The following is a 25,934-nucleotide window of genomic DNA, read 5'->3' on the forward strand; positions in this document are numbered from 1 at the left end:
ACATAAACAAAAATATAACTAAATTGCTAATAATAATTGACTTACCCTCGTATAATTCAATGGAACATATTCTAGTACCACAGTATAGTGTTAAACCCCCAAAGAGGAGTTATTACAAATATGAAGTCTATTTTAAAAAATAAATAGACTAATTTTTTGAACTGCAAATGAGAATCTTATCAACATACAGTTGGTACCAATGTATATAGAAAAACCTAACAAGTCATATCCCCCATTAAGAGCTTCTTTGTTTGTTGTTCAGTGACCATTTACATACGTTATTATTTGTGTTTTTTTGCCATTTTTCCAATGAGCAGTTTGCATAAAAGCAACTGATTAGCACAAAATTTTGTATGAAACTTGGAAAGGAGTTTACAGAAACACACAAATTTTAAAGCAAGACAACTGTTTAAACCATACTATTATGATTGGTTTATACAACTAATATTGAATGTGAAGCCTACTGATATCCATTTTTAACTGGATGTTAAACTAATTTTAACAATCAGGAAGGGTGTCAACAACAACACACGCCTCTTACATAAAAAAAAAATCAAGGCACCTATGCATTCAAAGTAGCATTTACTGAATGAAAACTAGCAGATGACTGTCACTTCCAACTGATTCAATTCAGCTTATATTCTAATTGAAGAATTAGGTTACATTATAACCTGATGCTACCTTTACGTTTATATAAGGGATAATAATTCCTTAAATTTAAGTTTGTGTCCTACAGCAAAGTCTATTCCCAGTTGATGTCAAAAGATATCATCATACCAGGGTCTTCATAAAAGATCATCAAGTTGGGGTCAGTCAGAAGTTGTTAAATTGTGCCAACAACAATGAAATATTTATAAATAACATCATACAGGCAATGAAACATACATCTACTGCTATGATGTCAAAACTAAAGTTTCAACCTTCACAAGGGTAGTAAATAATTTTCAAAGACTAAAAACAAATGCCAAGCTCATGTTGAGGTTTTTTTTAAATATAGTTGCCAATTACTACAAATTTTCTATCTAAAGGTCAACTATAAAATTCATATTACTACCATTAGATTCACTAAAAAGAGACTCTACGCTCTAAGACAGTTTTTTGACCATGACAATGCACTACTCCTTGCCCCTTGCTTTCAGCAATATGAATCCACAAATTCTGCTCAAAGAATCCAATGACTTGTTTAATCAGAGCCTTTGCACTCTCCTGACCTGGCCCCAGCTGATGTTTGTTTTGTTTATATACTAAAAATGTGGTTAAAATGCCAAAGTTTTGAAAGCTTATGTAAGTTCTTCAAGAGGAAACACCACTGGAATAAGTACATTGACATACAGGAAGTGATTACTTTGAGGATGACAAAGACAAATAGCTCCCTGGTAAGCCATTAAAATTTATATAGCAAATATTTTATTATTTTTTGAACACACCTCTATTTATAATGCAATATCAGATTTTTTTACTATTGAAACTGATTTTATTTCAAAACTGAGTCTGAATATAAAGGGAGTGATTATTTTGAAATTCTGATCTTAAATTCTATAGATATGATTGATGTATATGTAGAAGTTACAGTAGAAGATTTAAAATATCAATATTCTAAAATAAAATATTTTTCACCAGAAACTGGCTAGTCATTATATTTTGGATGAGTTGAACACTAGATTATATTATTAATGCCAATTATTGAAGCAATGTATGTATTTCTTTCAATAACTTACAGTGTACTCTGTGTTACAACAAGCGAGTAAATCATCCGGTGAAGATTATAAAATATGTACATGAAACAGAAAAAAATTCTCAAATTAGTCTAAAAAATGTATAACTTAAGTAAAATTATCATAACATAATTTCATTGTTCTATAATAGTTATATTATTTTTAGTTATAATGAAATGAACTTAATGTTATGTATATTCTTATTAATTAAGTAACAAATTACATAAATTCAATCCTTTCACTGTCATAGTATGATATGACGGATCATCTCCTATTTATGTCTAAGAAGTAATTAAAATTAACTTTTCACCTCAAATGATGCATTTAGCTTGGTTAGTAAGCTGCAGCTTACATTTTAATTAACTTAAAGGGCTATTTCAAAATTATTTCTAACTGGCTGTTAAAAATAAAAATATTTTATGTATATATATATATGTTTTCTCTTCTTCTCCAACAAGTTTTCCAGCTACTGCCAAGTTTGTGTGTGTGTGTGTGTGTGTGTGTGTGTGTACATAGGCAAATTTAATTACAGTTACCAGCTTGCCAGGCCTAATGTAGTTTCCATGTAAGTGTATATTGGTAAACATATAGTCCGGAACAGAGTCAATTCAATCACTCCAGAGATGTGTGGTTGAGATCCAACCACCAATGAACACTGACAGTCTAGCATTCAAATCAATATAAAAGTCTTTACAAGGCCTCGAACCTTAGAATGCTCGACTTTGAAAATCAGCTGATTTTGGATTTTGCGATGAGAGTTTAATTACTAGACTAACCCAGCAGGTTTATTTATATATATATTTTTTTTTTGAATATTCAAATAATCTATTACATTTTGACCATTGTGTTAATAAAATTTAATATTAACAAAAAAATTGGTGAAATTTAAACCACCAAAATACAGTAATTGGCTAGGTTAAACTTACCATATTAATTTCCAATTATAAATTTTCGCAGTATCCCAAATCTTCAGTTAGTATCAAATTCTATATGTATTACATTAAAACAGATTTTTTTAATGATCTTGTTGATTTAAAATGTTTTCTCTATTGTGAAATTTTTAATGATGTAAATGTTCCAAGTAATTTTGCTGTACAGCACTGAAATAATTTAATCATTAAAACATAGACTTTTCCTTTTGGTTCTATTACTGGGCAGCAAATTTTACACAAATGTTCATAATATTATTCAAAATATAAAACGTAATTTTCAATAAAATGACAAACAATTAAAAAAAAAAGTTTTTTATTGTAACAGATAAAGAATTTAATATAAACTGAAGATGAAGAATACTGTGAAAACTAGTTGTTGGAGATTATTATTGTAAGTTAAACTTCACTAACTACTGCGTTTTGGTGATTTGTATTTCTTATAATATTAAATATACAAAGCTACATTTAAGTGTAAATTACATTGTGACATCAGTTTTTGCAGACCCTCATTCAAAGAACTCCACCACCAGGACACTCAGGTTATTAACCTCATTCTTAAACTCCACATCAGAATTTCAAAATACTGAGTAGCCAGTGAGACATTTGAGAAGAGAAAGAAATTTAGTAGATTCAGCTATAAATTTAGGCTGTAAGAGGGGATGGTAAAAATCTTTGGCTTTAACTACTGAAAAAAAGCTTTTGTGATATGTGGATAAGGATTATCATTGTCATGCAGAAGAAAAATACCTTCTGTGACAGATTGTGCCATTTTCCCCCAATTTGACCTCTGAAGCTTTTTAAGCATCAAAATACTCAATATTTCAACACAACTGTCAATGAATAACAAAGGAAGTGGGTGCTTCTACTTGAAGAATGATTAAATAAATAAATAACATTAAACACCTCACAACAGGCAGGAGCAACAGTGATAGTTCTGAGTTTCAATGATGGTTTAACAGCACTAAACAGAATGAACAACAAATGATAAAGTTTTAAATTATTATAGTAAAGAAGCAAAAATTAAAAAAACTTCATATAGTGAAATTAATAGCAATACTTTAGTTAACAGTAACATATAAACAAGTTTTATAAATAAAAAAAATAATCCATGTTTGAGTATAAAAAATTTGATTCATCTCTTTATAAATATTTTACTTCTTTAATGGCTACTAATTCTTCCTCAGCAATATAAGCATTTAGCACAAGAGCAACTCAACCTACAATAATAAAATACACTGCTTTTTAATTTAACAATAACAGATTTAAAAATACAAGCATATTTAACCTTGCTGCTCAAAAAATCAGGTTCCAATTTATTATATATAATGTTGCTTATTGAATTTAATTGTACTGTTAATTGTTTCTAGATGACAGTACAAATCATTACATTCATTTTTGATTAATTTATTGCACAAAACTCATTCTTCATCATTGTCTATTTACTGTAATTAATTTTATAATTTTTTTTTTAAATGGTGTATTTATTTTATATTTTGAAAATTCAATCACCTTCGAAGTACACTCCTTTACATCCAGTATACTTGTCTAAACATTTCTTCCAATGCTTAAATAGTTTTTGAACTCTTCACTTGTTATGGGTTTCAAGGCACCAGCTGTTTTTTGTTACATCTTTTCTACCAAGCCAATTTGCTTTCCTTGAGAGGTCCCTTTTCATCTTTGGAAATTATAAGTTACAAGTTGGGAGACAGGGCAGATATGGAGATTAAGCAAAGAGGTCACTCCATCACAACAACTGCTGCACATTGGGCAGGGGCGTTGTTGTGATGGAAAAGTAAGTAAACTGTTTGCCGCAATTCCGGTCATTTTTTCCATACAGATACATGCAATTTTTTGTGAATTTCCAGTTAAAATTGTCGGTTCCTTGACAATCCTCATTGATGGCATCACAAATTTTTTGACATTTACATCAGTTTGAACATTTTGTAGGATACTCAGTTTGGTGATGATCTTCAGTTGATATTTCTTGTTGTTTAACCTTCTCCCATCACAATGATCCGTGCTTGATTAGCGCTCCGCGAAAATATGTTGGTATCTGATTGCCTCCCTTCATAGTCTTATGCTACCCTCTTGTGAAAAAAAATTTCAAAAAATTACAGTATATTAAAGAGATTTAACAGATTCTGACAAAAAAACACGTTACAATTGGATATTTTTTATGCCTGTAACAACAAAAAATTGAAACAGTACAAAAATTACGATAATTTAATTGCAGAATTTTTTTTGCGCATTTCTACTGCGTTTTTATTAGTGAATTTTTTTTTTTGCTTTGTGTTTATGAAACATTGTTTACTGATTTAAAAAATAATACTTGCAAGCAAATCGGTTGAAAATTGGGCAAAATATGATGAAAAACCAGTGTCATAAATCACAGATTAGTAACATATGTTAGTATAAGTGAAAGTAGATTCAGAAAAGTAAGTTCCCCAACACTGAAAAAGGTATTCAGATTGACAAAAAACAATTTTTACTGTATAGTGTTATTCATTACGAATCAGTCGTTATGTGTTACATGTTTACCGATATCATTCGTCAGAAAAGATATTTATAGACCTCAAGTAAAAGTGACGTATTTATGACCACAAGTTCCTTCTTTTTTTTTTGTGTGTGCCATATATATCATAATTTATTATGTGTTTCAATACATCAATATGTTGCTACTAATATAAGCTATTTTTGTAAATAATAAATAAATCCATAATCGTCATAGCAATTATAATACACAAGTCACACACACAAGCACATTTCTGAGAAAAAATGGTCATATTCTTTCTAGTCTAAATAAAACATTTTACAACGTATAAATGTCATTCAAATTGTGTAATAAAACTGATTCCTTTGTGAATATAAAACAAAATTTTTATTTATTTATTTTGATTTTATAAAATCATTTTATATTTAAAATGATTTTGTAACCGCGTTTTAAAACTGACGCCGTACGTAACCAGTTCCAAGACTAAATGATCTGTTAAAGAAAGTTAAAGAAAGAAGATGGCTCGTAAACAAGTGTTTTTCTCATCACAGATTTATTGTAGGCTATCTGAATCATGTTAAGTGTTTCTGCTGAATTTTCAGCCATCATGTTTTCACCAAAATCTGAAAATAAGTCATGTTATGGAAGACCTGAAAATAACAATGCTAAAAATTGCCTGGGCTGCCATAGCAATGTGCTCTCTAGCAATGATGTTGCCTCTCATACTGACTCAGAAAGATTCTGCCTATACACTTCCAGTGACAGAAATGTCAACTACGACCTTCCCCCCCCCACCCCACGAGCCTTTACAATACAATTCCTGTTATTTTTGGGTTCTCCCTCGTAGACATGCTACCCCACATAAAAAAAGGAACTGTCAAAGTATATGGCTGGATGAATCAAGAGAAAACTATGGTAAACCTTGATCAGAGCGGCATCACAAAAATATACAACTAATTATAAAATAAGAAATACATGTGATTAAAGTCACATATATAATTATTATTTATATGCGTATTACATATGTAATTATTTAATATATGCGTGAAATAATATTAATAAATATAAGAATATACTAAATATTAAAAAAACTAAAAAATAAATCACAACTGAAAAGGCGATAATGAAAATTTATTTGAGCAAATATTTATGTAAATGTATTCACGCAGTTTCTTATTTTTTTAAATTACCATTATTAAAAAACTCCAGAGTAGAGTAATTTTTTTCTGTAAAAGAAAATCTTTTAATTGTATTTTAAATAGATTATTAAGAAGATTCTTTTTTAAGTGGTTTTGTATTAAAATTGGTAATAATAAGACCCTTTCTTATAAAGTCGAAGTATTGTGTCCAGTTACATAGTTACACGTCAGTGGAATGATATTATGTGAAGGGTATTGCAGTCCATAGTTTAAAAATTGATCTTGCAGTAGTTTATTAAAATATGAGTTCAAATTTCTGCAAAAAATTGGTGATGTTATTGAAACCAATGGTAATCCTTCCTTGCATCCACCAACAGAGGTAGATATAAAAAAATCTGTGCCACATGATGAAAAAATGCAATCATATAATTTAAAATTTTAAACCAAAGCAAATCTTTAAAAAAAATTTACATAAGTTTTAAAAGAAAACCTCCTCTATGAATCATGAGACCTTGCCGTTGGTGATGGGGCTTGAGTGCTCAGGGATACAGAGTAGCTGGGCCGAAGGTGCAACCATATCGGAGAGGTATCTGTTGAGAGCCAGACTAAGGAATGATTCCTGAAAGAGGGCAGCAGCTCTTTCAGTAGTTGTTAGGCGTGAGTCACAATGACTTAAACGGCCATATCAACATCACTCAGTCCTGTGCAGCTGAAAGCAATGGAAAACTACAGCTGTTTTTTTTCCAAGAAAATGTGGCTCTGCATTTTCACATAGCAATAATGGAGGCGCCTTCCTTGGTAAAATAGTCCCCCGTTCGGATCTCCGGGTGGGGACTACTAAGGAAGGGGCCACCAGAAAACTAAAAAATAACATTCTACGAGTCGGAGCGTGGAATGTTAGAAGCTTAAAAAAGGTTGGTAGGGTAGAAAATTTAAAAAGGGAAATGGATAGGGTAAATGTGGATATAGTAGGAATTAGTGAGGTTCGGTGGGAAGAGGAAGGCGACTTTTGGTCAGGTGATTTTAGAGTAATTAACTCAGCGTCAAATAATGGGCAGGCAGGAGTAGGTTTCGTGATGAACAAGAAGATAGGGAGGAGAGTGGAGTATTTCAAGACGCATAGCGATAGAATCATTGTAATAAGGATAAAATCAAAATATATTGAAGAGTTATACGGAGGAAATGAATTAGAAAATGGTGTTATAGAGGAAGAAGAGGAAGTTGAGGAGGATGAAATGGGAGAAACAATACTGAGATCTGAATTTAAGAGAGCATTAAAAGATTTAAATGGCAGAAAGGCTCCTGGAATAGACGGAATACCTGTAGAATTACTGCGCAGTGCAGGTGAGGAAGCGATTGATAGATTATACAAACTGGTGTTTAATATTTATGATAAAGGGGAATTTCCGTCAGACTTCAAAAAAAGTGTTATAGTAATGATACCAAAGAAAGCAGGGGCAGATAAATGTGAAGAATACAGAACAATTAATTTAACTAGTCATGCATCAAAAATCTTAACTAGAATTCTATACAGAAGAATTGAGAGGAGAGTGGAAGAAGTGTTAGGAGAAGACCAATTTGGTTTCAGGAAAAGTATAGGGACAAGGGAAGCAATTTTAGGCCTCAGGTAGAAGAAAGATTTAAGAAAAACAAACCAACATACTTGGCGTTTATAGACCTAGAAAAGGCATTCGATAACGTAGACTGGAATAAAATGTTCAGCATTTTAAAAAAATTAGGGTTCAAATACAGAGATAGAAGAACAATTGCTAACATGTACAGGAACCAAACAGCAACAGTAACAATTGAAGAACATAAGAAAGAAGCCGTAATAAGAAAGGTTCCCTATCTACGTTACTTTTTAATCTTTACATGGAACTAGCAGTTAATGATGTTAAAGAACAATTTAGATTCTGAGTAACAGTACAAGGTGAAAAGATAAAGATGCTACGATTTGCTGATGATATACTAATTCTAGCCGAGAGTAAAAAGGATTTAGAAGAAACAATGAACGGCAAAGATGAAGTCCTACGCAAGAACTATCGCATGAAAATAAACAAGAACAAAACAAAAGTAATGAAATGTAGTAGAAACAACAAAGATGGACCACTGAATGTGAAAATAGGAGGAGAAAAGATTATGGAGGTAGAAGAATTTTGTTATTTGGGAAGTAGAATTACTAAAGATGGACGAAGCAGGAGCGATATAAAATGCCGAATAGCACAAGCTAAACGAGCCTTCAGTAAGAAATATAATTTGTGGAAGTGAAACTTGGACAATCGGAGTATCTGAGAAGAAAAGATTAGAAGCTTTTGAAATGAGGTGCTATAGGAGAATGTTAAAAACAGATGGGTGGATAAAGTGACAAATGAAGAGGTATTGCGGCAAATAGATGAAGAAAGAAGCATTTGGAAAAATATAGTTAAAAGAAGAGACAGACTTATAGGCCACATACTAAGGCATCCTGGAATAGTCGCTTTAATATTGGAAGGACAGGTAGAAGGGAAAAATTGTGTAGGCAGGCCACGTTTGGAATATGTAAAACAAATTGTTAGGGATGTAGGATGTAGAGGGTATACTGAAATGAAACAACTAGCACTAGATAGGGAATCTTGGAGAGCTGCATCAAACCAGTCAAATGACTGAAGACAAAAAGAAAAAATATATACTCTGGGAGTTCAGACAAAACAATTTGCTTGATAAAGGAAATATTAATTTTATATTTTTGAAAAACAAATATTACAGGAACTAATAAGATCACAAGAAAAATATTTATTTAATAACACATTTCTACCAGATGTTAATGGGTAAAGTGTAAATCTACCTTTAAGTTTCTATTGAACAAATATGAATTTGGTAAACAATTTACTTAATTTCGCTCACTTTCTCAAAGTTTAAATTTAAACACAGGGTTACTCACACTTACAAATTAACAATAAATAATTATAACATGATTAATTTTTTTTGCAGACTAATTATACAAAACTTGCTGTTTACAACAACAGAACGATGTGTATGCAAATGGATAAATAAATAATTTTATCAATTAAGTCTTGTGTTATTATATAGAAATAAGTACAAACATGTAAATGAAATTAACTTCCTTACCAGTTATTGTAAATGGATAATAGTTCCATGCTTTCTCTGTTAAATAAAATACTTTAGGTAAAAATGACTGAATCCAGTATGGCAATCGACTAGAAAACAAAAGGTAAACACAATTATTAGAATAAAAAAAAAAAATAGTTCATTAAAACTTCTTTTATAAAGTTTTCTCAAATTTAATGAGAAAACAATATAACAATAACTGCTACAATACAGAGTATTCCAAAAGGAAACAGATTTACTGACGTTTTATGTTTTACAGAAAGAGGAAAAGAGACCTCACATATGTGTTTAAGAAAAAGATCACCATGGGTCTCAAAATTCTTATTTTTCTATTATGGGTACTGAAAGATTTCTCCTAAATGCACAGTAAGGAGATAATAAAATCCTTAGGATATACATAATTGGACAAATATACTATTTTAAATAAAATCTGTCTTTAAAAAGTTAAAAAACAGGTTATATAGTAATATTTTTATAAAATACAATAACTTCAACTTACATTTCATTGCAAAATATGAATACAACAAAATATTCAACTGTGTAGATCTCACCATATATTGTTCTTCAACAACAAAGTGTAGTATAATGTGTATCACAGCAAGTGGCAACTGACAGAAAATAAGAGGAATAAAACTACAAGATGTCAGCATCTGTCATTCTGTTCTCCTATTACATTCCAGTATGCATTACATTTCAGCAGATCCTCATATATGAGGATCTTCCACAGGGTTTGTATGATGGGCAAGTTTAACATTTATTTTAATATGTCATCATAATAAACGATAGATGATAGCAATATTTAAATTTTAAATATCACTGTTCAATTAATAACAGTACATAAAAGTGTATGAATATATGCAAAAATCATCTAATTGCAAATAGATGCTCTGGTGTTGAAAATTCATATATGTAATGGATTAGATGAATCTTTGAAATAATTTAGCAGCATCTTCTTCAGTGGAACTAGTGACAGTGCTGTTGTTAGTGGCAATCGTCTTAAAAAAGATAAGTACTCTCAAAGAGTATTTTATAATCCTTTAAGGTTAGAGAATATCAAATCAAATATGTTAATTATTTAAAATATACATACATGAAATATTGAAATAAATATATGAAAATACTAAATATATAAAATAACTACAAAATTAAAAAAAAATTTAGAAGACATTAATGAAAATTACTTAAGCATTATTTATGCAGACGTTGCATGAAGATGCATAAAATTCAGGATTCTTTATTTAAACTCATTGAAAGAGTAATATATTGTTTGTGTTAACGAAAAAAAAAATCATTTAATTTTATTTTACATAAACTACAGGTAAATCTTTTAAATGGTTTGGTAATTAAAAAAAAAAAAAAAGAAAAAAAAGGCTATGGAACAAAATAAGGCCCTTTCTGATAAGCTGAAAAATTATGTTGAGTTAAATGAAAACAGTTCTATTGTGAAGTTTGACAGAGTTGGATATTACTATTCTTTAAGAATAAGTGACTATTCTTTTTAGCAATAACTGCGCATTAATAAATATAAACAAAAGAATAAGTCAACATTATTTTCTAAATATTTTATTTAGTGCAATATATTTAATATTTAGTGAAATCAATCAATGTTTACTCCTAGATTGCTGAAATTTTTTTGTATTTTGTTAGTCTTATAAAAGACTTTGTTAGTTAAACAGTAACTTTTTGAAAATGCTAACAAGTTTATATGACTGTTGGCTGATGTTAGTATTACGTCTTTCCATCACTATGTGTTTTTGATTTTGTTCATATTTACCCAAAGTTATAAGTGTGGATGGATAGCCATTACAAGTGTCAAATGATTCATTGTAGTTTTTGACTGATAAAGGTGAATTAATTATATGATGTCAAGGTGCTTGTCTGTACTGTGTGAAGTAGAAGTATAAATCAGTCAATTACAATCAGTTCTCTGTACATTTTTAAGTTTTGTTTGTTATCTATTTTAGATATGTTGAGGTCAAGGAAACTGAATGGTTCATTGTGTTCATACTCAAGTAAAAAGCAAATCGGGGGGGTAAGTGTTTTATATTTCCTTTGTATAATGTATGATGTCATCAACACAGCAAAGTAAGTGTAATGTTTTGTCTACACTTTTCTCATACTGTAATATTTGAGTAATTTTAATATAACTTTCTGATTATAAATGGGTAACCACCATTTAATAATAGGTCCGATTGAATGTAATATGTTAGTTTGTTACATTACAATCTTTCCATGGTTTTTGTAAAAGTACATAACCATAGGAACTGTTATATCAAAGAATGCAAGTGTAGAATTGTTAGGAAAGTGAACATCCTTAATTTTGCCAATAACTTGTTTTCTGTTCTTTACACATATGAGGAGAGTTTGGAAAGTTGTTTTACAAATAAAGAAAACACACAATTTTTCAGAAATTTTTTATTTTCCAATCTAGTAACCTTGCAGTTCAATACAACTAGACCAGTGATTTTCTAATTGTTTAATACCCTTGGTATAATGCAATCTGTCCAACTCAGCAAAATAAATAGTGGTCTCAGCTTTGACCTTATCATCTGAAGTGAATCTTCATCCAGCAAGGTATTTCTTCAATCTTGGGAAGAGGAAGCAACTGTTGGGAGCCAAATCTGGGAAATACTACACATGGAAGCACTTAAAGCGTAGGTCATTGAGTTCTGCAGCAACAACCTAAGATGTGTGTACAGGTGCATTATTGTAGTGAAGACCACTTTCTTTTTGGTCAGATGTGGACATTTAGGCTAAAGAGCACCCTTTAATCAGAAAAGCAATGAAGTTTAGTGGTCCCTGCTTCATTTAAATAAGTTGTAACACTTCAGAAGTGTTCAGGCAAATGAGTTTTTGGTTGACTTGAACAAATGTGGTACCTGTACAGAAACTTTTTTTATATCCAAAACATCAGGGAAAATGTATAGGTTACAGTCTATGACAATGCTTGCAATGTCAGCAAGCTCGCATACTCGAAGTTGATCAATTAATATATTATGGATTTTTATGACGATTCCATCAGTCGTAGAGGTTTTTGGGTGTCCTAGGTGGTCATCATCTTGAATGGACAATATCATCACAATTAAAATCAGTAGATAACTTTTTTACCCTTGAAAACGAGAGGGAGGAATAGTTTAAAGTGGGATTGAACTTCAATTTTATTATTTTGCAAAAAATTTCAAAACTTGTTTACTTTATTCGATCGGCATAAACAAAACTTAATGCAAGCGTAACTGAAACTTTGCACATGCCATCTAAATGATCATATTTGTCAAATATCAGAGCCATTTTGATAAACTTCTGCCGTCTCAGTTTAAGGCTAAGAAGTCTCCTAACGACCCTCATATTTATACCTAACAGTTGAGAGATTGTACTCGGTTGGAAAAAATAGGATCTTAAGATACTAAAGAAAACACCTTATCAGGTCCACTAATTAGCTCTGAAAGGTCAACTGGAAGACAAAAGTCCTTTATTGTCAAAGTAAATTTAATTACCGATTGATTTTATATTGCTAAAAGATTAAAAATATTAAATCATTTATCTGTTTTGTATAGACCAAATTAATTACTGTATATCTGCCAGTAATTAAAGTAGGTCTTGTACAACAAAGTTCTTGAAAGTATTCTATTGAGTCCCAAGTTCTATTAAGTGTTCCTTTTATTTTGTACACATACTATTGAAGACAACAAAAAAATTAAAATTTATTTATTTAAATATGATGAAATATTAACTCTTTTTTCATTCCCACTAACGAATCAGTATCATTATTACATTCATAATAAAGTTAGGTTAAGTTTAGGTCGATTACGGTTAGTTCAGGATGAACAGCCTGAAATTTACTTCAGATGACTGCAAATATACTATACGTAAATAAATTTTCACTATCATTTAAAGAATATTTCTAATATTTTTAATAAATTTCTACTATATGAGACCCAATAAAGCTTGCTGAAAGCCTACACAAAACAATAATGAATATAATACCGCGTTCTTATAAATAGCTCATTTTATATAGGAGACCACTCATTCCAGCAAATAGAATATAAAAAATCCCTCATATTGGTATCTGAGCAGAAAATTAATTAGGTAATTTTCAAGAAGATGCCTGCAGCCAATCTATAGTTAATCAGTTGTCGTTGTAGTTAGATGTTAGATGGTGCCACTGAAAGGAGAAAATAAATAAATAAAAAAATTTTAATTATAATCTAACTTTATACAATAATAAATATAATCTTTTCTTTCTTTTTCCTGATTAGCATCTGGTAATTACCGTTCAGATAATACTTCAGAGGATGATATGTATGAGTGTAAATGAAGTGTAGTCTTGTACAGTCTCAGTTCGACCAGTCCTGAGATGTGAGGTTAATTGAAACCCAACCACTAAAGAACACCGGTATCCACGATCTAGTATTAAAATCCATGTAAAAATAACTAGGACTTGAACGCTGGAACTCTCGACATCCAAAAAATAAATAAAATCTAACCAAACGTAACCTATGCTCGATTCACTCCCTAATCTTGACTAGCAAGCGTAGGTTAAATTTGGTTCAATTATATTTATACTTTTAGGTTTATTTATTATACACTGCACCTTCAATTTACATGGGTGTTACGTTCAGGAAAATTTCCACGTATAATGAAATCGCGTAAATTGAGACTCACATTTAATGCAGATACAGATTAGGTTCTTGTTGTTAAGTTATACAGTAAATGATATACGTAAATTACTGTACTCAAAAAATACTGTACTTTATGTAACTATTTTATAACTACAGTATCATTGTATTTTAATGATATTACAATACAATGTATGTATTTAAAAAGAAAAAAAATATGCACTATTTATTTATTTTCTCCTTTTAGTGGCACCATATAATAAATAACTACAATGACAACTGACTAACTACAGATTGGCTGCGGGCATCTTCTTGAAAAGTACTCGTAATTTTTAATTACAGTTGACTATGTTTATGCCCAAATATCTATACTTTCTATCAGCAAACAACTCCTGATAGATAATTTTTATTTTATTTGATAGAATTATTGATGTCTATGTAAAACATTGTATCCATTTTATTTATTAGATACTGTAAATTAAATTAATTAAATGATAAAAAAAATTAAATTTGAAGAAAATAATGTAATACATTTAGCTAATTCCAATTAAATTAGAGGGTTGATCAGTTAAAAGCAAAGTAGCCATAAAATAACCAATTGGTATTTCAGTGCTGGATTCTAGAAAAAGCTAGTAGGTTCATTCCATGTCAAGTGGACCAGGGGTCCCCACTCAACCATTTTCAAACTTCATCAAATCTTGCATGGAAATTTGCTTTCGTCTTAAATGCCATTTTACCAAATTGTAGCTCTATATCTACTACTGCTGATTTTCTGTGATCTCTTGAAAAAAAAAAAGGTACTAACTGGTAGTTCATGCATACATGCAAAAAATTCTAAATTTGACTTTTAAAGGCAATAATAAAGCTATAGGTTTGAGTTTTAATTCTTTCAGTTAAAATTTTATGTTGAATTCAAATAAGTTATTCACAAGTTTCTTTTAGCACCTGGTTTTGAGATATACCAACTGAAATTCAGCTACAAAGTTGATGTAACATTTTGTAAGTCAAAGTTTAAGCTTAAACAATTCCTTATCTAGGAATTTAATTGGAACAAGACTTTGTAACGGGCATAATTGTGTGTAATATCATCAAGTTTCAAAGCAACTGGAGGCTTATGTAAGGAGATATTAATCATCAAGTTTGGTCAAACATTTTTTAACTTGATTTTTGACCTACCTTTGGAAGCTATCTCAGGTATACCTTTATAGATTTTGTTAGTTTTATAATAGTTAGAAAGAGCAACTTTTAAACTATAAAATCCATGCAGTTTGTTTTTTGGCCTGCAGTTTATAAGTGGTAGAAAAACAGTTGAAAAATAATGCATCTTCACACTAACGGAGCAAGTGTTCCATAATGTTTATCGATAGCAACATCATCTGTTTTGCTACATGTTAATACAAAGTTGTTAACTGTATTGGTTGTACCTTGCCTCCTGTTGCACGCAGAGGAGACAGTTTCAACTAATTATATTTGTTATGGCAACCCAATTTTTTAAAATATTTATTACATATACACAAAAATGCTAAAACCATAAACAAAATGAAATATAGTTGTAGTAGTAATAACAGAGTGCAATAAATTACTACAATATTATAGAACACAGTAGCTTCAAAATAAAATAAAAATATCTAATTTAGTCTTAAAGCTTACTCTTTAGCTTAAACGGGTGGTTTTCTCTTGTTACAGCAATTGTGTGACCACTAAGAAACTGGCTTTCCTGTTTGAACCTGATTCCTGGTATATTTTCTTAACAAAATTCAAATAAGTCTCTTTGTGTCACTATCTGGTTTTCTATAGATCATTATTTTGTGGTACCTCTAATTCCACTACAAGGTGATTTTCCGTGGCCAGTACCAAAGAAGTTCCATTCAGTTGTTATCCCAAAGTCTTCTTCATGGTGGCACAAACTGATAAAATTCTTGTACTGAGCAGCTGAACCACCACTGAAGTAGTATATTCGCTTTATTTCAGTCACTGTCTTCAAGTATTTGATCAGTTCAGTCAAAAATATATGAACAGCAATGATATCATGGTGTAGACAATCACTGACCATGCAAATGCTAAGATTCTGAAGCTCATCTTTATTGTAATAAAACTGAATGGATACAGTGTAGCTTGGCTGTTTTCCCAATGGAAAACCTGTGATTTTTCTTCAGTTATTTTAAATATGAACTTTGATGTTTTGAAACAAAATGGTGGGTAGTCAGGCAAAAAATCTTTAAGGAAAGTTCTTCAATAAAATTTCCCATATTCGCCTGTTGCATCTCCAATGTGTGTCTGCCTGTATGAATTCACTGCTTATACTCTACTAGTTCCTTCATGCCATAATCTTTAAGCTCATCTAATAAATAGGACTCTATCCAATCCAGTTTTTCCAGGTCAATGTTCACACAAAGCTGTAGCATGCAATCCTTAGATTCTAAGCTGCAGACAGTTTTCTCAATCAATACCTTGTAGTCATCCTTGATGGATATTGCAGCTATCATGAACTTAACATTTTGATGAATGGCACAAACACAAACTGAATGTGTGCCAGCAGCACCAACTGTAATGCACCACCACTTTGGCCTAAGTTCACAAAATTCTGAGAAGCCAATTTCACAGCCATAATTTATGCAATAAGCTAAGAATATCTCTTTTAAATTGGTAGATATTTCAGCATGTGGACTTTTTCACCACTGACCCTAACTGAAACAAAATCTTTCTTTCCTGGACATATTTGGGAAAATTCATCATCTTCAAAAAATTTGAAGACCAGTTGCCTAGGACCATCCTTCTATTTTTTCTTCCTTTTTTTCTGGTCTCGCCAAAATACAACTTCAGATTTCAGCTTCCTGGCCTGCTTGATCGTTTGCACTGAAACCTGGAATTCATTCGTTGTTTTCTCAATACTCCAGCTACTGGGTGCCAATGTCAAAATATTAACTTGTTGAGAGCGAGCTGAGATCAAAAGTTTGGCTTTGAGCTCTTCAATCAGGATATCCACATCTTTACATCCTTGACACTGCTTACTCTTTAACGTTTGCATTATATCAGTAACACTTAAACCAGCAGCAGCTGCTGCTGTAGTAGCAATAGCATCTTGTGCTCTTCTTACATTCTGCTTCAGGTAGCTTTTTGAATCAAGTATGCTGAAATATTTAAGCTTCAAAGGTGATATTCCAAGTGGTGAAAGTGAGGCATCCATTCTTCCAAAAGCCTCTAGCATTTCCACATCACTAGATTCTGATTGATCATCCTTTGGCTGAATCTTTATTTAGAGCTTATTCTTGCCTACATCGTGGGCATAACTTCTGACCTGGCTTGAAGTTATAATCTGTTAAAGCTTTTAATCGGTCAGCAGAATCAATATCAATAGGCCACAATCCTTTTCTGGCTTTGCACAACTCTTTTCGAAATGGATTACAGCAGTCCTGCTGTAGGAATTCAAACTTCATCAGCAAAACAGCTTTATGATAGGAACATATGTCAGCAACTTCATTAAAGCTAATTCCAGATTGCTGCTGTAAAAGTTCTTTGTATATTGCTAATAGTTCTTTCACAGGCAACAAAACAGCTTTTCCATACTTAAATCTTAAAGGTTGTGGCATTCAGAGCCACCAGGTTTGCCAAAATGGCAGGGGCCAAGAACTTTACTCAATTTAAAGCAATTCAAAACACAGTTGGAGATAACAATAAATATCACAACTGTTTATAGAAAAGTTATTCATTAACAACTATGTTAATTCACAAAAGAACATTCTAGTATGTTCTAAAAGAAATGAAATTTTCCAGAACTTTCTAGAATGTTTTGAAGAGTAGAGTTTCCAGAACATTCTACAATTTCTAGAACTTTCAGAAAATAGATTTTTCAGATCAGCTTAGAAAGTTCTATAGTATTTTCAAGATATTGTAAATTTTAGAACATTCTTTAAAAGATCTAATATTATTCTGAAGCACTGAATGCTTTTCCACCTTCAACTGTTTTAATTAATTAGAAATGTCCACAGATTAAAAATTCGTCACATGCAAAAAATTAATTATCTTTGAAAAACTTTCTTACCTATTATAATATACAAGTCAAAAAACAAAATGCATGGATTATGTAGTTTAAAAGCTGTCCTTCCCACCTATTATAAAATTAATAAAATTTGAGAAGGTATACCTGTGATATAAGCCTTGGAAAATGGACCAAAAATCATGGTAAAAAATTTTTGACCAAATTTGGTTATGGATTTCTCCTGACATAAGATGCCATAAGAAAAATTAGCCATAGCAGATAAAGAGCTGCAATATGGTAAAATGGCATTTCTGGCCATGGGGAAGCTCTACCAAGAATTTGATGATATTTGGAGATGGTTTTCCAAACTGGACAACTTGACATGGGACGACCCTAGTCTGCTATTTTCTCACATGCCGAAAGTCTTCTATTTTCTCACATTATTTCATCTTTCGTATTAAAATAAATGTGTGAACATGTTAAAAATTGTAATAAAAATACCAAATGAATTTTGATAAGGTTTTTATCTATTTTAATACATATTAATATGTATATGTTTATTGCGATAATATGTTTTCTGTTTGATTACTTGAGGTTTTATGATCCTTCAAAGTTACAACAGTTTTTTTACATTCGGCCAGTTTATCAGTACTCAACTGTAGTAGATTAAATAAACACAGTAAATTTCATTAAAAATAAGAAGTGCATGAAACATGGGGAAATTAGCCTGTATGAGTTAAAACCTTTTGGAACAACACACTTGTGAATAATATCTAGCATTTATATTTAGCTGATAATTATTATAGTCCTTTTTTATAGATCCAATCAATTAATATAATATTTCAAGAGAGAAAATACTAGAGGTAGGGGTAAAGTAAACAAATTATGTTATCAATTTCCATTCTGACCAAGTATAAAAGAGCTACAAAACATAATAGTGTTTCATAATATATACCAGGTGAGTAAATATGAAAATTGAATTTTTATGTAGAAAAATAAACTTTTATTGTATGAAAATGATAAAAAATATTTTATTAGAAATATTGTCCTTCGCTAGCTATATATTTTTGCCATCTCTGACAATTTATGAATACCACGCCAAAAAAACTGTCATGCAATGCTTGACGTAAATCTATCATTTGTTGTTGGTAGCGATTAGTATTAACGGTTTCGCCAGGTTTTAACAGCTCATAATAGATCACATCCTTCTGATCCCACCAAACAAAGAGCATTGTCTTCTTTCCATAGTGATTTGGCCTTGAAATCAATGCCTATGGTTCGCCTGGAGCTACCCATGATCTTTTACGCTTAGGATTCTTGAAATATATAGAGTTTTCATCACCTGTCACAATACGATGAAGAAATAACTTTCTTTCGTACGCGAGCAGCATTTTGCAAGTGGTTTTTCGGTTTTCTTGCCGTTTCATTTAGTTCATGTGGAATCCATTTTCCCATGGCTTTCAAACGTATGGAGACAGCTTCTCGTGTTACATTTAAATGATCCACGAGTTGTTGTTGTGTTTGAGCGTCATCCTCATCTAACAATGCTTGCAATTTGCCGTCTTCAAACGTTTTTGGTGGTCTTCCATGTTCTTCATTTCTCACGTCAAAATCGCTTTAGAATTTTTTTTTTAAACCACTCAGCACTGTGATTCTGCAACAGTATTCTTTAAATCGTTAACAGAAAATCAATGCTGTCCACAAATCATAGTTTGTAGGTACAAAACTTGACATGTTCAATGTAATTAAAACTATGCTGTTGTATGAAACTTGAATTGTTGTGAGTAAAAGAAAAACAATGGTGCCAATGATGCAGTTTGACGATAACTACATTCACAGCTAGGACCATCTATGGCAAATTCCAGTTTGATACTTACACACCTGGTATTTTTCTAAATTAATAGAGGTAAATGTTAATACTGCAATCCATATCCCTAAAAATTTGTATTATTTTGCATACAACAAAACACATTCAAAATATCTAATTATGGTTTACAGTTTCCTTAAAATATGGTACTTCCTTAATGTGCTATTCATAAACAATTTTTTCAAAACTAAGGGTACTAACCGATCCATATTTTATGTTTACCAATCAATAATTTAACTAGAAAAACTGATTAAATTTTATAAATAGATTTTAATACACTAAATACTGCATCATAAATTACAGTGTAAATGAAAAGAATACCAAAGATAAGTTTCTACCTAGACAGATGTATCCTCTTCTCTGTATACTGCCCTTTTCCATGAACTTCATCCTCACATGCTGTATTTACAATCACCTCTACACCTTCACCAGATTCACTTTGTTCATGGCTATGCCGGGCTATTGTGTACAACTGCCCAATCTGATACTATAACACCAAATAGAATGCTAATTAAAGTAAAATCACCATTCAATTAAAATAAATATACGGTGGAAAAAGTTTGGAATTAATTTTTTTGATGAAATTTTATTTACTGAAAAAATTTCAAACAAAAAAACTTGTTAACATAAAAATAAATGATATATAAAATGGTTGAAAAATCCGTTAATTTATATATCTTTATTCAATTAATTTGCGAATCAAATTTTTCACTGAGCAAAATTATTACAAACTTAAATGTAAGCATACTACGATGTCTAATTAATTATTGAATTTATTAAAAAAAAAAGAAAACATATATATATATATATATATATATATATATATATATATATATATATATGTTATCTTCGTAAGCGAATGTAATACCAACATTTATAGAACACCACGATCAATACTTTATAAAGGCTAAAATCAGATTTGCAATAATGGTTTTAACGTAAGAGATAAATTATTTTAAAGAAATAAAAAGTAATGAGACTTACCTCTTCAAGAGTCAGTGGCATACATATTCTATATTCCCGTATCAAAACCATAATATAAGTTTACTAATCTAAGTTACGGAAGTACAACACATAACCTATCAGCAATCCGCACTGCAACCAATCTACCTCCTAATCCACCTTAAATTTGATTCATTAGTGTTTTAAAAATAAAACAGCTTCCAACACCTGATATCATTGCAACCAACTGTCGTGAATGTAAACCCTAATAATATCAATTTATCTGTAACTTATTCAGTACGAACAGCTGCAGAAAACGTACATAAAGTAAAATCTTGACAATAAAACACTATAACAAAAAAACTACCGATATATTTCCTTATTAATTGTAACAACATTAGTAAAATTTGTATAACACTTCTAAAATTAGATTTAAATTGTTAATATAAAATAGTACATAATTATTGCATTGTTTTATGTAGAAAATGTAAAACCAAAATTTTTTTGAGTGTTTTTAAACTTCTTAGAAGACAGAAAGCTACTTGTTAATTTAGATTCTAGACGATTGCTACGGGCTAGCAGAAGAAGTTTATAAACAATTTTATTTTGCTACGTTTTTTTCTATGACTTCGGCAATTAAATGTTTTTAAAACTATAAAAAACATATTGAACAATTTTAATATACATTACTTTTCAGTCGCACTTAATGCCATTTCCGTTTACTGGTGCTTATTTAACTTTCCGCCGTAACAGGGGTGTTGCATCATCCCAGTGAGAGATATATTGCATTGTTTGTTGGTATTATTGCTTGTTTGTCGTTTACGTATCTATTAATAGGTTTGGGAGAAACAAATCAATACAATGATTCAAATCACATAAATTAGTTGTCGAGTTTAGAATCAGTGAATTGAGTTATATGAATCTTTCAGTGCATCCGATGTCAGTAATTATTAAGAACTAATAGAACTCATAAAAGAATATTTTTATGAATCATGCAACGCAATGCCAAAGGCCTTGGCAACCACTTTTGTTGTTTGAAGTACCGGTACACATAAATAAAAATGCATTTAAATCTTGAAATTTTAATTATTAGTATAAAACTTATTATATTTATTATCAATTGATTTTTCGGCCAACTGATTTTGAGTTTACCATCAGATTACTGATTAGACTCTGAGTACACTATCAAAAACTTCATGAAATAACTAGCTAATGTTAATGCAATGATTTCATTTTTAATAATCGCTGTAAATATGCGATACCCAATTGTTGACTAATGAACTATACGATATAATTATATGTTAACAAGTAAATAACAAAACAGTGAGTGGGTTCCTTACTAATTTTGTTTATTCTGAAATGGAACCAAGTTTGATTTGATTAGGTTGATCAATTTATTTACGATGATGCATTGGTCAGCTATTAGATCAGCAACAATTTCTTCATTTTATACCTTACAGTTCACGTCAATAGACAGGCCGCCTGTCTGGCGACGTCTAATTACTAATTGACTGCGGCAGTTTCAATAATTCGGTTCTGGTACAAATTAATAAAATTGATTCATGATGCCACAATGTCTTCTAAACGGAGTAATGTGTGGTATCATTTTAAAACAATAAATAGTGAAAAAGCTCGGTGTAATTTGTGCCAAAATAACGGTTAAAAATGCTATAACGTTAAATTTAACGCATCTCAGACTGAAACAACCCACAATTGATCTCAAGAAAACGATTACTTGACCTTCGAACGTTAGTGAAACATTAGTTATTAAAACTAATGTATTTACAAATGTAAATAATGACCCATTAAATTCGGCATCCGTTGATGCTAAACATACCTCATCTTTTAAACCGTTTCAAATGAAACTCGACTCGTCAGTCCCGACCACATCTGCACGATCAAAAATATGGTGAAAATTGTTACCATAATTGGAGATAATATTCTAGTTCCTAATTGGAAAAATAAAAAAAATCACGACTTCTAAATAATCACACATTACATGATGTGGAATGAAACCTATACTGCCAAATAAATACAGGACAATTGATAATCGGATATTAAAATTTGTAGTGAAAGGTTTCCATTCTTTTAGACTAGTAGAACAACAGGAATTCAAAGATTTATTGAATTTATTCAACTCGATGTATCTGATCCCTAGCAGAAAACATTTTCAACAGTCTGTTGAATTCACTGTATCAAGACACATTAGAAAAAGTAAAATGTGGAATTAAAAATGCATCATATATTTGTCATACAGCCGACGGCTGGTCGTCTCTTTGAAACAGGTCTTATTTTGCCATAACAGTACATTATGTGAACGATGATTGTGCTCTTCAATCAAATTTACTGCCTACATTTAAATTTCACAGGAAGCACACCAGTGAAAATATTAAAACTGAAATAAAAAATGTTACATAAGAATTAGAAATCGATCAAAAAATTGTTGCACGTGTAACTGATAATGTTAGCAATATAGCTTTATTGCTGGTGGCATATTCCATGTTTCACCTACTACCTTAATTTGGTCATAGAGTCCAGTTCAGACGTTATTAATGAAACAATATCTAAGATTAAAAGAATTGTGGAATTCTTTAAAAGAACTTCTCATGCTTCAGAAAAACTGAAGACAATTAAAAAACAAAATAAATAACCAGTGCTACTTGCTCTAATAACTTTAAAGCAAGACTACCGATGAGGTGGAATTCCACCGATGATATGTTCAAGAAAATTCTTCTGGTTAAAGAATCTCTGCAAAGTAGGTTGGGTATGATTAATGTTCGTTTCTTGTAGGAAATAAATGATGAGGATTGGTTTATCATTGAAAATTGTCTCGAAATTTTGTTATCATTTGATGAAATAACGCACAAACTATGCAGTGAAAAATATATAACCTTTTAAAAAATTTATCTTCTATGTTCATGATTGCTAAACCATTAATTCCTTTAAAGAAAAAATGATGACACTGTAAAATAAATGAATTTATTATAAAACAATGTGAAGAAATTTATGCTAGATTAAACAAAAAAATACGATTTAGATAAAGAGGCGAATGTTTTGGACCCTCGATTCAAAGAATTTGGCTTTAAATTTTCTGATTGTGAAATGCATTGTAAAAGAATAAAAGATAATGTAATAAATAAGTGTTGCTCTATACGTAAATTATGGGAATAAATGATGCTCTACAGCAATCTTATACTTCAAATCCAGTGCACCAGGAGAATGAAAAAAAACTGTCAATGTGGATGGAAGATTTTGACGAAGCTGTTAAGTCGGAACAAGTCTGTTACTTCCAGCATCCACAGTCGCTAAGTATAGTGGAAGTAGATAAATATTTTAAAATGCCATTGTTACCAAGAACCAAAAACCCCTTCATTTAGTGGAGAAAAAATAAAGTTGTTTTCCCAACTTTGTATGAAATAATGAAAAGATGTTTCTGCATCCCGGCAACAAATGCCCTTGTGAACGTATTTATTTCTAAAAGTGGTCAATTAATTACTGAAAATTGGACGTAATAAATTTTCAAATGTCAATTTGAAACTGTATTTTACTATAACTAAAAGACATTTTATAAGTATTAATAATCATAACTTTTCACTGTTATTACTTTTAAATTCAGTTTTTTTTTAATTATTTAAATCAGTGTTTCTAAACCTGTGAGACACGCCTCCTGGGGGGGGGGCGAGCATATCGAAAAGAAAATTATTAAAAAAATATATTAATTTACTAAAAGGAAAGCAAAACAAAATACATTCTGACATAATAAAATCTACATTTACATTGATATAATACTTATAAATAGGATTGTATCAGTACTGCACAATGTATTTAATAATTAACGCATCAATACAAAATTAAAATCAATTTTAATAATTATTATCAACTCCCTTGGGCCTATCTTACACAGCAAAGTTTTTCGGTTAGATCTATATTTAGGTTAGATCTATATTTTGTCTTCAAAGCAGCCACCGCAGAAAATCCGGTTTCACAAAGGTAGGATGTTGAAAATGGTAATACTACATGAATGCTCTTGTTTTCAGAGCAGAAAACTCATCATCCCCTAACTAAAATTCAAAAAGTGATTTACTCAACTGTCTTGATTTCGCCACTTGCCGTGAAATTTATGAAGATTTCTTCTTCGGCAGTTGAATATTTTTGATTTTATTTCCGGAACCACGCTTGTCTGTGCACTTGCTGATGCTTCATCATCATCTAATATTCACTTAAGCTCACTTAAAAATTTATCCATGATTCTGTATAAATCTACTGCCGTGAATTGCAATTAACACGCAAATTAAAACACACATTCACCATAGATTTGATAGCGATATAAAGATTCACTCGACTGAGACTGGCTGTAATTGAACGAGGTGCCGCATTTATACAAGTTTGCACAGATGTTCCACAATGTTCGAGACAAATCGGAACTTCTCGCAAAACCGTGATAATGTGGTAGATGTAAGACTGAGAGGAAAACAGAGGCATCAATTCTGGTATTGTCAATGCAGTGGAACGGTGTTGCCAAATATCTATAAATTTACTTATTCTTGGTGATTTGTAAGGGTTGTAATTAAGGTAGTGTAGCGTCAAAATGCTCAAAACACATAATTATTGTGTGAGAGGGGATGCGATGAAAGTTATGATTGAAAATTGAGTCGCAAATACTAAAAGATTAAGAAATGCTAATTTAAATCATTTTTAATATGCAAGTCTTTTTATATTAAATCTATTTTGTAAAAGTATTACAAAATATCTATCTATTAAGTATTACAGTTCATTAATGAAAAACATGGGATTTGTTCATTTTGTAAGTATGATTTTTATAATTTGAATTCTGTCTATTAGATTCGTTTGTTTTAAGACAGATGGTTCAATGATTAATAAACTGATAAGGGAATCATTAAATCAGTTACAATGACTAATACGGTTCCACGATTATAATTTGTTGCGATTCCCGCATAATGTTAATTATGTGTTGGATTTAAAACGGCAGATGTTAGCAGTCGAGAGAGAAGAGTAGGTGTGTTCAATTGGTTCGTTTGAATCACAACTCTCGCCACAGGTGATTCTAACTTGTGTCTTCTATAACAACTATTGATTCGAAGCAGTAGAACATGGGATTTGGATTCACAGAATTCAAACAATAGA

General features: G+C 30.8%; 1 protein-coding gene across 1 annotated transcript in view; it reads right to left on the reverse strand.

Moving 5' to 3' along the window:
* Positions 1-21,024, reverse strand: part of rdgBbeta (cytoplasmic phosphatidylinositol transfer protein 1) — a 34,972-nt gene extending 13,948 nt beyond the window's left edge. The window contains exons 1-4 of the mRNA XM_075362070.1: positions 20,832-21,024; positions 20,186-20,334; positions 9,386-9,474; positions 1,719-1,726 (exon numbers count right to left, since the gene is read on the reverse strand). Of these exons, the coding sequence (XP_075218185.1) occupies positions 1,719-1,726; positions 9,386-9,474; positions 20,186-20,334; positions 20,832-20,882 (297 nt within the window). The 5' untranslated portion in view covers positions 20,883-21,024. The remainder of the gene's footprint in view (positions 1-1,718; positions 1,727-9,385; positions 9,475-20,185; positions 20,335-20,831) is intronic.
* Positions 21,025-25,934: the final 4,910 nt, after the last annotated feature.

Source organism: Lycorma delicatula, chromosome 4 (genome assembly GCF_047948215.1).
Source record: "Lycorma delicatula isolate Av1 chromosome 4, ASM4794821v1, whole genome shotgun sequence".
NCBI lineage: Eukaryota > Metazoa > Arthropoda > Insecta > Hemiptera > Fulgoridae > Lycorma > Lycorma delicatula.